The sequence below is a fragment of the Mchenga conophoros genome, linkage group LG1 (assembly GCF_057382185.1).
Source record: "Mchenga conophoros isolate Kocher_MC1m ecotype Shallow Benthic linkage group LG1, M_conophoros_male_GT1.1, whole genome shotgun sequence".
NCBI classification, from domain to species: Eukaryota; Metazoa; Chordata; class Actinopteri; order Cichliformes; family Cichlidae; genus Mchenga; species Mchenga conophoros.
Genome location: NC_140526.1, coordinates 788,203 through 802,171, shown reverse-complemented (window position 1 = coordinate 802,171; position 13,969 = coordinate 788,203). Strand labels below are relative to the sequence as shown.

The 13,969-nt window shown below is 48.2% G+C and overlaps 1 protein-coding gene across 2 annotated transcripts in view; it reads right to left on the bottom strand.

Moving 5' to 3' along the window:
• The window catches only part of tshz3b (teashirt zinc finger homeobox 3b), a 28,569-nt gene extending 15,222 nt beyond the window's left edge, over window positions 1–13,347 (bottom strand). Inside the window, exon 1 of one of the 2 annotated variants that reach the window (XM_085269855.1) lies at window positions 13,180–13,347. In XM_085269855.1, the coding sequence (XP_085125981.1) occupies window positions 13,180–13,219 (40 nt within the window). In that variant the 5' untranslated portion in view covers window positions 13,220–13,347. Of the gene's footprint in view, window positions 1–11,053; window positions 11,134–13,179 lie in introns of those variants that run through there. The other variant, XM_085269826.1, reaches the window with a different exon arrangement.
• Window positions 13,348–13,969: the final 622 nt, after the last annotated feature.

Genomic DNA, 13,969 nt, shown 5'->3' with positions numbered 1-13,969 from the left:
CAAATTCATGGGCTGCATCCTCCTGAGGCCGCATTTGTAGACCGATTACGTCACAGCGACGCGCCGAAGGCTGTCCAAATTACTACCATATCCCAGAATTCATAGCGCGGCCCAGCCAAACTCCAGTTTCCAACAATGGCGGCCGCTACTAAGTTTTAAAATTACTCATACTAATCTTTCTGGGTCACAAAATAAACTTTTAACATATTTTCAGGCGAGAAAGTAGTTGTGTAAACATCAAATATCTGCTCGGTTTATCAAGATATCCCATATTTTCAAAAGTGCTTCGACGTTTTCAGAGGCGTCTGCTACCCACCAGCTCGACAGCTAGCCGGGAGCTCGAGGGTTACTGATGCGGCCGAGAACGGCACAACTCCCGGCACATCATTTTCAGATCACCGCGGAGTTTCGCTGCTCGGGTTAAACGTAATATATAAGTCACTTAGACAACCTAAAAATGTTATTGTTGGGCTTTTTTCAGTGTTTTGTTTGTTCGTGAGTAAATCGGTTTGGCTGAGATTAAAGTTATTAGATTAGATAAAATAAAACTTTATTAATCCCCCGGGTGGGTTCCACCTTGGTTTTCACACAGCTGACTAAACGTCAAACAGAAAACTTATTAAACAGAAGTATGAGACAGTCGAGAATTTACACCAGTGTCTGGTTATATTTTAGATAGCAAGAAGCAGACGGCCGAGTTTATTAAACTCCACCGAGACAGCGGTGACGCTAATCAGAACTAGACCGTCCAATTTCACGCCTTTAAACTTTAAAGGCGTGTTTGTGTGTGTGTTTATACAATTGCTATTATGTTTGCACTTTATGTGTAATGTTACTGACTGCAGAGATCAGTAAGATGTGTGTATTTTTTATTTATTAGTTTTATTTATTTAATATTATTTTTTAATTGAATGACTGTCTAGTAGTTCACAGATGTCGAAAAACTGAGTGTGGTAAAGCCACTGATTTTGTTTATGTATATTTCTGCAATCTGCACATTGTACTGACTTTCATTTTAATGTTTACACCAGGGTTCCTTGTCAGCACTTTATGCTCAGATGTTTGTAAGCTAAAAATAAACTATTGTGTATGTTCAAATATACTGTTGTGATTGAAGAAGTTAAATAAAAATGTCAGTCATCAATTCATGCATCACCTCATGTCATCATAACAGAGGTCTGTCTTCCAGGAAAGAACAGTTTAAAATTAATGTAATATAGTATTGGCCATACTATATGATGTATTGCTTGTCTTTGTTTAATAATACAGAAGACAAAGACCTTAAAAAATAATCGCATATCGCATCGCAATCGCAATATTGGGGCAAAAAATCGCAATTAGATTATTTTCCATAATCGTTCAGCCCTAGCCTAAAATCAGACTAATGTTTTCCTCTCAGGTCACACTGAGGGAAACGTTCACATTCAAACATTGAATGATTCGATTCATTTTCATTGTTACTGGTTTTCATGTGTACGGTGACGGAGTGACGTTTCCAGATGAGTGAGCCCACACGCTCAGGGAAAGGCTTCATGTCTGTCCCTAAACGTGCACGAAACACAAATCCGGACCTTCGATGTGACCTGCAGAGCCTGAACCATGAAATAACGGAAATAATCATTTTAGTTTGCATCATACTTGCTATGGTGGCAGGAACTGTTGCTTAAAGCTGTGAGTTGTTACTGAAACTGCACATCCACTGACTTTACTTCCTGTTAAACTTATTTTTATATTATTTTGTGCTTTTTGAATTTCCAGGGGGAATAAAAGCTAGTGAGGCTACTTCTGCGCTCACATTTGATGCGTGCTGAGTCAGGACTGCTGCACGGAGGATCCTCATTTCAGCAGATTCAAATTAGGAAGCGTCATCAGTGACAGCAGCTTGGCGGAGAGAGGGAAGCAAACCGCCATCTTTTACTTACACAGCTCTGATTTTAAGGCTGTATCACCCCTACACTGGTACAACAAGGTACACATAGTACTTACAGTAGCTTCCTCTAGCTTTAAAGTTCAGTATCAGAAAATAAATACAAATAGAAATGAGGTTGAATATTAACTGAATAGAAAAGCCTGCTATTGTACATGTACAACAAAACTGTGGGCGCTCCACGCCGTGTGTGTTGGAATAAATAACAGATCAGGTAAATGAAGCTAAAACTTTGAACACATTTGACAAATTCAGGTCTCTCAGGTTCAGGTGAGTTTCCTCCCACAGCCCGCAGGTGTGCATGTTTGGAAGCTTTTTGGCTGTTAAACAGTTAAAGAATAATTTGCACAGAAACGTCTGAAAGTGGACGCAAAGCGCCGTTTCTGCACGGGTCCTCTGAGTATGGCGGAGGTTGACGCTGAAAAGCGAAGGTTCTTGATTTTCTGGAAACCTAGCAGACTCAGAACCAAACGGCTCGTCTTCGGACGGCAGATGTGCTTCCAGATGTTCCGAGGTGATCTCGCTTCACGGTGGACGTTTCTGCTCTGCTGCCTGCAGATACAAACGGGCTCTGAGGATTTAACGAAGAACAAAACGAGCAGCAGACAGAAGACCTGCAGACGCAGACACCTTCACAGCGAATCCACATAAATCAACTGGGTCACGTGACTCCATCTTTAAATGCAAACATCATGTTTTTCTGAGCAGAGCGACTAACTCTCAGTTGGCTCTCTGAACCGGAGGTGACGGATGGATCTTCAGCACTCTGAGAGCACTCTCCATCCCTCCGTGAAGCCTTTTTAAACCCTTTCTCTGGTTTTTCCAGCCCATCTCCTCCTAATTAATAAGAGCAGGAGAGCCTGTTTTATCAGCATTCACTCACTCCACTCGTCTGAGGGAGGAGGAGGAGGGGGGGTCACGCGAGAGCAGGAGGAATCTTAAAGAACTACTGAGCGATAGCAGTGATGAGGAGTCCTCCTCTTCCTCTCACCTTTTCTTTTTTACTCCTCTTTCCTGGACAAACCTGGGACCAAGCGGCAGCAGCAAGGGTCATATCTTTTTAATTATCTTTGCCGCCTTTGATTAATTATTCGCCGTGACAACAGCACGTCGGTAATGCTTTTCACCTGCCGCCGCTGACTGACGGCCCCTCTGTTGAACTCTAAAGCAAACAGCTGCTGCCATGATCGCCTAGCAACGGCCCGTGATGGATGAGGAGCAGAGACGGATGGCCACAATAAATCAGCACGTCTGCCTCGGTGCTATAGAAACCTGGGAGGAGAGGGAGCGACGGAGGGCAGGGGAGGAGGCGGCGCTCCAAAAAACACTGGAAGGAGCAGCGAGGAGGATCCACGGAGGCTACGTGCTGACTTCCTCTCTCACCGAAAACTCTCGCGGGGTTAGCGGTGAATCTACAGAAGCGGCCAGGAGGTGGCCGAGCCCACAGCCTGAACCCGGGGACCAATCAGAGCCTACAGAGACAGGACGCAAACAATACAGCCAGGCATCCAGGATTGGAAACACACACACTCAAATGGGCCTGCTGGTGCTTCTGTCCTCCCGCTCCAGAGTAGCTCAAGTCTGCAGTATCCATGTGACCGTGGCGATATACCCCAGTAACAAGTGAATCACCCACCAGTCAAAGCACTTTAGACTGACATTCACTTCAAGCTCTTTATCTAGCTCTCGTCCATTAGCAGCTTCACAGTCTCCAGCTAACCCACCCAGCTCGTGTTTGGACTGGAAGTCGGAGAACCCAGAGAACCGCCACGTGGAGAACATGCAGCCTAGCATTAGGTCGCAGTGTCCAATCACAATCGTGACTGCTGTGGTTGCTCACACCTTTAATCTCGCTCTTCCTGTAGTTCATATACACCCCCCCACCCCCGCGTGTCGGGTTACAGCTCTGCAGGGATCCAGTCTAAATAATGTAACAGTGATGAATGAGGGGCCAGATTCATATCCATCAACAGGCTCTTTTTAAGGAGCATCCATCTTCTTCCTGTAAGGCCTCCCTTTGAATCAGAGGACAGGCTCTGTGTGTGTGTGTTGGACACACACACACACACACACACACACACACACACACACACACACACACACACAGAGGTTTACGTAGCTACAAGCTGTAATTATTCATGATGTTCAATAAGAACACAAGCACGTAAAACAGCGTTTAACGTTTCTGTTTCCTCTCTGATCACCACAAGAGGAATCAAACCCTCCTCCTCCTCTCCTGGAGGAGATCTCCGCCCTACTCTAACACACACACACACGAGGCCTGGCAAGGCCGTGTTTGATAAATGACACACGTCACTGTGTCAGGAGAGAAGGGCGGGTCTGTGATGTATGGAGCGGACGACGAGAGGGGGAAATCGACTGTTTGGCAGCGACACACCACTCGGCTCTCAGAGGCCTCCGAATACATGCAACACACACACACACACACACACACACACACACACACACACACACACACACATACCTGTACACGGTCTCTGCAGGAAAATCACACTTTTGTGTTTTAAGCTGAAATCTAAGTTTGCATCATTTCAGAACCAGAGAAACACTTTGGACCCGACTGAATTTTACCCATGATGCACCCTGATTATTCACATGCAGATTTATGTGTGTCTGAAAGTAGCTGCTGATGCCACAGACCACGCTACCTTTAGTCAGCACCATCCAGTGCTGGCAGTCCAGGACGCAACTGTTCAGGTGTAATCCGGATAAAAATGATGCTTCCATGGAAAACGTCAAATGGTAAATGGCCTGTATTTGTATAGTGCTTTACTTAGTCCCAATGGACCCCAAAGCACTTTACACTACATTCAGTCATTCACCCATTCACACACAGGTGATGGCAGCTACATTGTAGCCACAGCCACCCTGGGGCGCACTGACAGAGGCGAGGCTGCCGGACACTGGCGCCACCGGGCCCTCTGACCACCACCAGTAGGCAACGGGTGAAGTGTCTTGCCCAAGGACACAACGGCCGAGACTGTCGGAGCCGGGGCTCGAACCGGCAACCTTCCAATTACAAGGCGAACTCCCAACTCTTGAGCCACGATTGCTCAAAGAGTCAATCTGCCCCAGGTACAGACTTTAAGGATTCAAGAAATCTGGATCATCTGTACTTTCAATGCCAGTGGCACCAAAACTAACAAAATGAATTATAAATTATAAAACCAAGCACACCATTGTTTTTCTTGTGACATTACCAATAAGTGTGATGTGTCACATGGCCCTCTTCCTATTGAAAAAACGAAAGTTGTATCCAAGATGGCCGACTTCTAAATGGCCACCATGGTCACCACCCATCTTGAGGAGTTTGCCCCCTCACATATACTAATGTGCCACAAACAGGACTTTAATATCACCAACCATTCCCATGTTATTATGGTGTATCCATATAAATGGCCCACCCTGTACAGTCATTATGTCTGCTATGTGGGTATCAAACTCAACTGCTGTGATCACATTTAAACTCTTACTTCATAACCTTGATTTTACCATACAGCTCACAGTTTGTGGTATCTTACATTTATCTATGAACTGTAAGTACAGAGCATCATAAATAAACTGACAAATGTATGAAAACAGTTATCATGTACAAAGTCGTTTGATACACTTCCAGTTTTTATTTCATTTTTCCTGTTACGTAGTCTGGATCCAGTCCTCTGCTGGGATCAGGACTGATATTAATCCTGATCCTGCTGAAACGCAGAGAACAACTCCGACTGGATCCAGTTTGATCTTCTACGATCACATAATCCTGGTCTTCCTGTGAACGACCAGATTTCTGGATTTGGTTTCACTGGATTTGAACACTGGGCGCTGGATTTAGGGTTAGTGAATCCAAGGGTGACGAAAATATTCAAGACTAAAAGTCACATTTGACTTCTACAAACCGAGCATGGCCAACACGTCTGCAGTTTTTGTGAAGCTGGTTTTCCAGCATTCAGTTGAAGCCCAGCATCACGTGTGTGTGGGGTGGGGGGCTGCTGGTTGTATCAGGTGTTTATCTATGCAGCTGACTTTTTTTTCATTGACACAGAAGAAGAAGAAGAAGAAGAAGAAGAAGAAGAAGAAGAAGAAGAAGAAGAGTTCATTGAGAATTAAAGGTGGAGAAGCTGCTGGTGGATGTGGGCAGGCAGGCGGGGTAGGGGGGTATCAATCGCAGGCGGGGAGGGGGTGGGGGTATCAATCACAGTCCTGTTTGGCAACAGAGATGCTAGTATTTCAAATAAAACAGGCAAACGCAGACAAATGGCCTGAACACGGGGCTGTAACCTGAACCCAAACTCTGGCTTTGTCTCGCTTTTTTCCTGGCTCGCCGTCTTCCCCCTGCCTCTTTTCTCTCTGGCAGCCAAGGTGGCTGACATCTGCAGAGTGCATTTAAAGAGAAAAAAATGTGTCAGAGGAGTGTGATGCACTCTTTTGCACCCCCCCACACACACACACGGCCCCCCTTGCTCGGTTTCATTAGCTCACTGGCAGGGTGGCACTTCTCAAGCTCATTACTGAGGAAGGATTTATGGCGCGGCAGCCAGTGGCGGAGAAAAGGCATCTGTCAATAATTGCAGGGAGCAGCAACTCCCATCTCCACCAGCTTTGAAATCTCATTAGGTATGCAGTTATCAGGCATAAAGATCAAAAACATTACTCAGCTCCGACAGAAACCGACCAAGAAACATTAATTAGCAACAGGCCCTCACAGTAGAAAATAAAACAGCCTTCCTCCTCCTCGCCCCCTCCCTGCGTTCAGCATGGACGACTCTCTCTCTCTCACCTGCCTCCACTCACACACACACACACACACACACACGCACGAACGCACACGCACGCACACACACAAACACACACACACACACGCACACACACACACACACACACACACGCACACACACACACACAGACACACACACGCACACACACACACACACACACACACACACACACACACACACACACACGCACGCACACACACAAACACACACACACGCACACACACACACACACACACACACACACACACACACACACACACGCACACACACACACACACGCACACACACACACACACACACAAACACACACACACGCACACGCACACACACACTCATCTGCTCCATGCAGATCGTTGTGTGTGGCGCTCTGAGCGTACAGTGGGGTTTTCTGGGATGTTGAATGGTTAAAAACTAAAAAAAAAAAGAAGCAGAGCCCGAAGACAAACCCGCAAACAGGAAGTGATCAGCTACTCTGGACCAAAACTGGCCGTCTGTGAACGACCCAAGCTTCATCCTCAGAGAGGATGCGAAACACTGCGTGGTGGAGACACTGTCGGACAAAGAAACTGTATCCACAGCCTGGAATCACTCTTAAAGGGACGAAACTGGAATAACAATGATCGGACGTCCTCCACAGCTGCTGATCTGTTCTGGGACGAAATCTGAAAGAGTACAGATTTCTGTTTGATGGAGGATCAAAGCCCTCCAACAAGGTAAGAAAGTAAAACTCGCAGCAGGTTCACCTTTGCCCTCTGACCTGATTGCAGGTTAAAGCTCAATAAATTTGATATATTAATAAGTTTAAAGTTAAATAAAGTTCTGCTGCACTTTTCCTGCCTGCTTTCAGCTCAGTGCTGGCTCACAAACACGGCACTCAGATCAAAACTTTCAGAGGCTCTGATCTGTGTGTGTCTGTGGACTGAAGAGGAAGGCCCTGTCAGCCTGAGGAGGATGTCAGCTTAGGCTGGCCCTGATTACCAGACCTTCAGACGGGTCCTCGCTGCCGGCTCTCCTGCCTTTCATCACACTCACGCACGCACACACAGACTGATGGCTGCCAGTCTCGTCTGGGTTAGGCCAAAGCCTCCGTGGGAAAGCGAAGGACACACACATTTCGCAGACATAAAGGGAACCCCCACTGAGGGTAAGAAGAAACCAGACCTGGAGCTGAGCCCAGATGACACTCAAAACAGACACACACACACACACACACACACACACACACACACACACACACACACACACCTTGTCTCAACACTAACTCATCCTCCAACTGGGCCTCTCGTCTCTCGATGTGTCTCCTGAGCATGACAGGAAGTCTAACGGGCCGTAAAAATAAAGGCAGCAGTTGGAGAGGAACGGCCGAGCTTCTTAAAGAGACTCAAAGCATCATTCAGAGTTTGAGGGAAATGATGACGATGATTAGGAACCCTCTGTGATGAAGAGCGTGGGAGCAAAGAAAATCTCAAAGCAGGCTGTGTAGCTGTCTCAGTAATAATCTGTGAGACCAGTGTGTGTGTGTGTGTGTGTCACAGAAACCTTGTTTATCCTGAACACACACACACACACCTGCCATTCTTCCCTCCGTCACGTCTTCTCTGTGTCGCTTCAAGAATGAAAACGATTTCCCTTTAAACACACACTGCTGATGTTTTAGCTGCTGTTGTTCTGACTCCCCCCCCCCCCCCCCCCCACACACACACACACACCAGGGTGTTTGGAGAGGAAGAGGAGGTGAGCAGGGAGCAGACAGACAGAGGAGAGGGGGGAGAAGAAATGAGGAGGAGCGGATGCAGCCTTGTGAGCCAATTTAAGAAATAACTGCTGATGCATCAGCTATCGACTGTTTGAGCGCTCGTGATAACGCTCAAGGCGAAACTGGGAGCGAATGACAGCATCAACTGCCGGCAATAAAGTGCAGAGCGCCAGACCAAGGGAGGCTAATTGACAGCTGTCAACCTAATGGGAGCCGTGACGGAGGATTGTGAGAGAGAAGGAGAAGAAACACTGTTTAGAAACCATCAGCCACTTATCCTGGAGGAATGGGGGGGACCCCCCGTGACTGTCGTTTGTCTGCTCGCCGGCTTCTTCGTTCCTTTCTGCTTCCTCCCGCCTGTGCGCATAATCTGCTTTACAGTGTCAATGGCTTCCTGTCCGTCCTTGTGATCCAATATTTAACTACGGTACAATCACAGCATCCGCCAGCTTCAAACGCTTCATTAAGGGGCCGAGTTTAACCGCAGCGGGTCACAGACGACGGCCTTGGTGTTCCAGCCTCACGCTGAACGAGCTTCAGAGACCGTGGCGTATTCCCGTACACGTCTCTGACCTCACAGCTCATCTGACCTCATATATTTACTCCAGATAAAGATCAAATTTTAGGGCTACGTCTCTGAGTCTGAGAACCACAAAAACACCAAACCTGCTTTGCTTTGGGTCCTTCTCTTTGTGCACAACACATCATTTCCTTATTTTTCCGGAAATGTGCTTTTTATTTTTCAGGTAAACTTCTAAGTTCTCCGCCTGAAACTGATGGTGTCACGATGGTGACACTTCCTGTTTGGTTTCAGATGTGTCCTCTCAGCTGAGATCCACTCACATTCACCATAAGACAGACACTATCTCTGCCTTTAAGATTGAAACTTTCCTTTTTGCTAAAGCATATAGTTAGGGCTGGACCAGGTGACCCTGAATCCTCCCTTAGTTATGCTGCAATAGACGTAGGCTGCCGGGGGATTCCCATGATCCTTGTTCTGATGGATGTCTCTTTGCTTCCCATTTCTGATTGCCAGGTCTTTACTTTATAAACACCTTCAGGTGACTGTTGTTGAGATTTGAATCGAACGGTTTGTAGACGAGGTTACGTACGAGTGAGCGCCCTGCAGGCTGGGGAACCAATAATATCACAGCTTTAAGGAACCAATCACAGTGTGCGAGTCAAACAAATAATGACGTGGAAACATCGTAACGACTGTGAAACAGCGATCAAATGTCCATATGTAGCAGTTTGTAGCATTGTTACCGTGGTTACCGCCTGATTAGGGCAGGCCGGACGTGAAAAAGACCCTCAGATATCGAGTCACCAGAATAACGCTGGTTCGTGATCAGATCGTGTTTTCTTAAAAATCCTTTTACGGCCTTTTTTGAAGCTGCTGCAGATCGGCCATGTTGGAGCAGGCGGTGGAAGCCACTCCCACTTTAACTCTGTGACATCAGGAAAGTGCCGCTCGGCTGGAGACAGGCTTCCTTCCTCACATTGTTTTCTAAGACCTGCAAAAAACCAGCTCAACAGTTTGTGTTTGAGAACGCAACACTTTATTATTCTAACTGCTGCAGTCGTCCGCCGAGCCGTCGAGGACGCCGAACATCCGAGTCGTGGTATACGTCTGGCATTTTCAATTTTTTTGCTTAAAATCTAATTTTAACAAAGTCAAAAGAAGAAAACAGTCATCAGCGGTTCCAGAGATGAAGAGACCCGGAGCAGCTTCGTTTGAAGGGAAAACGTGCGTGTGGCCTGTGTTGGTTCACCGGCGACCGAACATGCAGCAGCTGAGCGCATGGGCACGAAAACGGCGCGGGGTTCTTCGTGAACATCGCCTTAACCCGAGGAAAAAGGCCGACCTCTGATACCTGAGCGTCTTCAGCAGCCATGTGTGTGTGTCTGTGTGTGCGTCTGTGTGCGTGTGTGTGCTGTTCACTAACAGGTGAAATAAATCAGAGACGAGTGGCATGTTTCTACGACTAACCAGAGCTCAAAGATCATCTGACAAACCTTGACGTGACTTTTGGAGCTCAAAAAGTCTCTGAATCGTTTCTACTGAAAGACGTCGCACACCGAGGAAAGCGCCAACCTTCCCTCCGTTTGAGCCTCACAGTGATCAGCTCACCCATAACATCACGAGTCACATGATCTTCAGCCTCATCGTCACCTGATTTTACCGAATTATGATGAAAAGCTGCAGTTTGGAAGATAATCATTAAAACTTTAAACAAACTCAACCAGCTGAACTTTAACGATGGATCTCGTTACATCACGGAGACAATGACACACTCACGCACACACACTCCTATGAACTAAGACTTGTTGTCCTCACACGAGTGTGTGTGTGTGTGTGAGGACTTGTAATTCAAATGTAAGACGTGCAGGCGCCTCACTGATGATGGCGTTTTTTTGTTTGGGGATAAATAACGGCGCTGTGCTGTTTGATGGTGGAACTTCCTGTGTGAGAACAATGAAGTGTGACTTTGAAGCTTGGGGACAAAAGCCCGCTGATGTCACGAGCTCGGAAAAAATAAAGCCTCCTGCTCAGGACGGTCACCTCGAATGAACCCTCACCGGCGGCGGGGTGGACGGGAGGCAAACGAGGACGGCGTACGATCATGTTGATTAAATCCAGCGATGGTGGAGAGCTAATTGGCGAGTGTGACAATGTGCGGAGCTTGTCATCTCCAATCATTAGGCCTGTCACAGATCCATCAGCTGCTCGGCTAATTAGCACAACGCTAATGAAGCTGGCAAAACAACTCCTCTTAAGACAGCTGAGCGCGCTCCGTCACCACGGCAGGAAGCGTGTGTGTGTGTGTGTCGGGTGGTGAAGGGGAGAAGAAACGGGTCTAATGTTCAGAAGAGCTCAGCAGAGACTCAAAAATGTAAACGCCAAGAAAACGGCAAGGTTTGGTTACAAAGAGAAAATGTGAGTGAGAGAAGGAGCATCAGATTCACCTCCTCACTGTGAGGCCACGCCGCTAACTGCTGCGCCACCGCGCCGCCCTGGCCTGCAGGAACAATCCTCTGAACATCCTCACACTGACACGGAAACACACAAATGTGCTTTTAGATGAGAAACATGGCGTCCAGTAAAAACAGTCTGCGCATGTGGAGCGCGTGCTGTGAGCTTGCTGTGGCGTGCACGACCAAACTTTCACCTCAGACAAGCGTGTCCTGAGCACACGTGCTGCTCAGGGAACAGATCAGCGTCACGGCGGAACACGCCGAAGGAAAAGCAGGCTCCTCGGCCCAAAACTCCGAATCATCCTCCCAGAACTCTGTCACCACACGGCAACCAGTTTGACATCACCCTCTCAAACTCAATCTTCCAAAACCGCTCAGCTCGCAGCTGCAGGACGAGGAGAGGAGGAGAGGAGAGGAGGAGAAAAAATAGGACGTGGCTGCTAGTTTGAAATGAAGCTCCTCCTTCAGCAGGCACGTTTATTCTCAAGAAAGAAATCCATCGTTTAGCTTCTGCATCCATCCGCGGCTTTAACCCCTCCCGGCATGTCCATTACCCCCCCCCACCCCCCAGCACTGATTGACCATAAGAGCCTCTGATGAATGTGGCTGTCAGCGTTCAGACGATTGAATCAAATATGAAGCAAAGCCTCACATCTGTAACACCACAGTGTGTGTGCGCGCTCAGCAATCCTCCAGTTAAAGCCAAACACCAAAGGTTAAAGGTCATCGTAAAATGATCTGTGATTCAGCAAGATGTTAAGCTGAGCGCTAACAACAGAACGAGGTGAGCGCTGAAGTTTGTGAGGTCGACGTGACTTCAGCCTGTCTGGGGGGAGGAGGAGGAGGAGGAGATTATTGGGAATGAACAGATCAAAAGCCCGGTCGGGTGACGGGTGATCAATCAGGCGTCAAATCAAAGATGGCGACTGTCCATTAAGCTCTTTTCCAGCATCACTCCCTCCTCGCTCTGCAGCCCGTGAACTAATCTTTACTTGGGGAGAGAAGTCTTTCCCAGAAACTGAAAGAGGAGGGAAAGAAAACAGAGGTGGAAAAATCTGAGGGCCGGGAATGACCGGCCCCCGATTATCGAGGATAAATCGACGGCCGGAGGAACAACGAGAAACTCAGAAATATGACGACACTAAAAATGAGAAAAATGTTTTAAAAATCCATCAACTAAAAAAGAACAAGATAAATCTGACTTTGTTTTCTGTCGGTTATTTGGTAATCCTCAAAAAACCCATTGGAGTCGGCAGACCCAAGGTGCTGGGTCCACACTGAGCCCGACCAAACCTTTTCCTAGAGCTCATACTGACCTTTGACCTCTGCTGGAAGCTGATGGTCACATGTGTGAAGAGCTGAAGGTTTATTCTGAAAATTCACTTCATCGAACATGCAGCCTACAGGTGTGTGTGTGTGTGTGTGTGTGTGTGTGTGTGTGTGTGTGTGTGTGTCAAAATAAAAATATTTTACTCAAAATAAACTCTCACACACTCCAAACACACGTTGGGTTAAAACGGTAAAAATCTGAAAAATAAATCCAGCTGTCTGTTTTTAACTAGAGATGCTGTGTGTGCGTGAGAGCGCGTGTGTGTGAGAGTGTGTGTGTATGACAGTGTGTGTGTTTGTGTTTGGAGTGTGTGTGTGAGAGAACGAGTGTGTGTGAGAGAGTGGGGAAATATTAATGAAAAGTAGCTGCTTAGCGGAGGGGGGCAAACAGCGGGGCTTACCTGCGGCGCGCCGCGGCGCTTGCTGCTTCCTCCGCGGCATGTCGGCTCAGGAGTCCGGCGGAGAGTCGCTCTGAGTCGGCGCTGATCCGAGGCAGCCCGGGGGCTCCGCGGAGCTCCGGCAATGTGCCCCCCCGCTGCTCTCAGGACTCCCGCATAGAGCGGGGAGGGTGCGTGGGGAGCGGGGGGGGGGGGGGGGGGGGGGGCAAAAACTGCAGAAAGGAGATTTAAAGAGGTGACGGAAGACCGGCGGGAGTCCCGGTCCGTGGCCGAGCCTCGGCGCGCCGCTCCGGCAGCAGCAGGAGGAGCAGCTCCGCCTCTTGAGTCGCCGATGAGTCCGAGCTGCAACAGGCGAGCTGCGGGGACAAAACCGGAGGACAGACCGGAGGACTGCGTCAGTCAAAGTCCGCAAACCTGCCGCGCGCGCACTGAGCGGCGCTTCGTCTCCGGTTCAAGCTCCGCGCTGAGCGGCGTCACGTAGCTCCCTCCTCCCGACCTCCTCTCTCTCTCTCTCTCTCGCTCTCTCTCTCTCTCTCTCTCTCTCACACACACACACACACACACACACACAAACACACACACACACACACTTACTTTGCGGGCTGGGACTTCGCCGCGTGCCTCCCGGTGATCACGCGCACTTCTTCAGAGCGGGAACAAACATCCAGAGAAAACTGCTTCTGCACCGGGAGCGGTGGAGCGGAGGACCGGAGGAGGTGTTTGTCCGCTTTGAAAAATCCGCTGAAGACAAGTCCCTCACTCACCGTGTGCGCGTGAATCGATGAGATGCGTG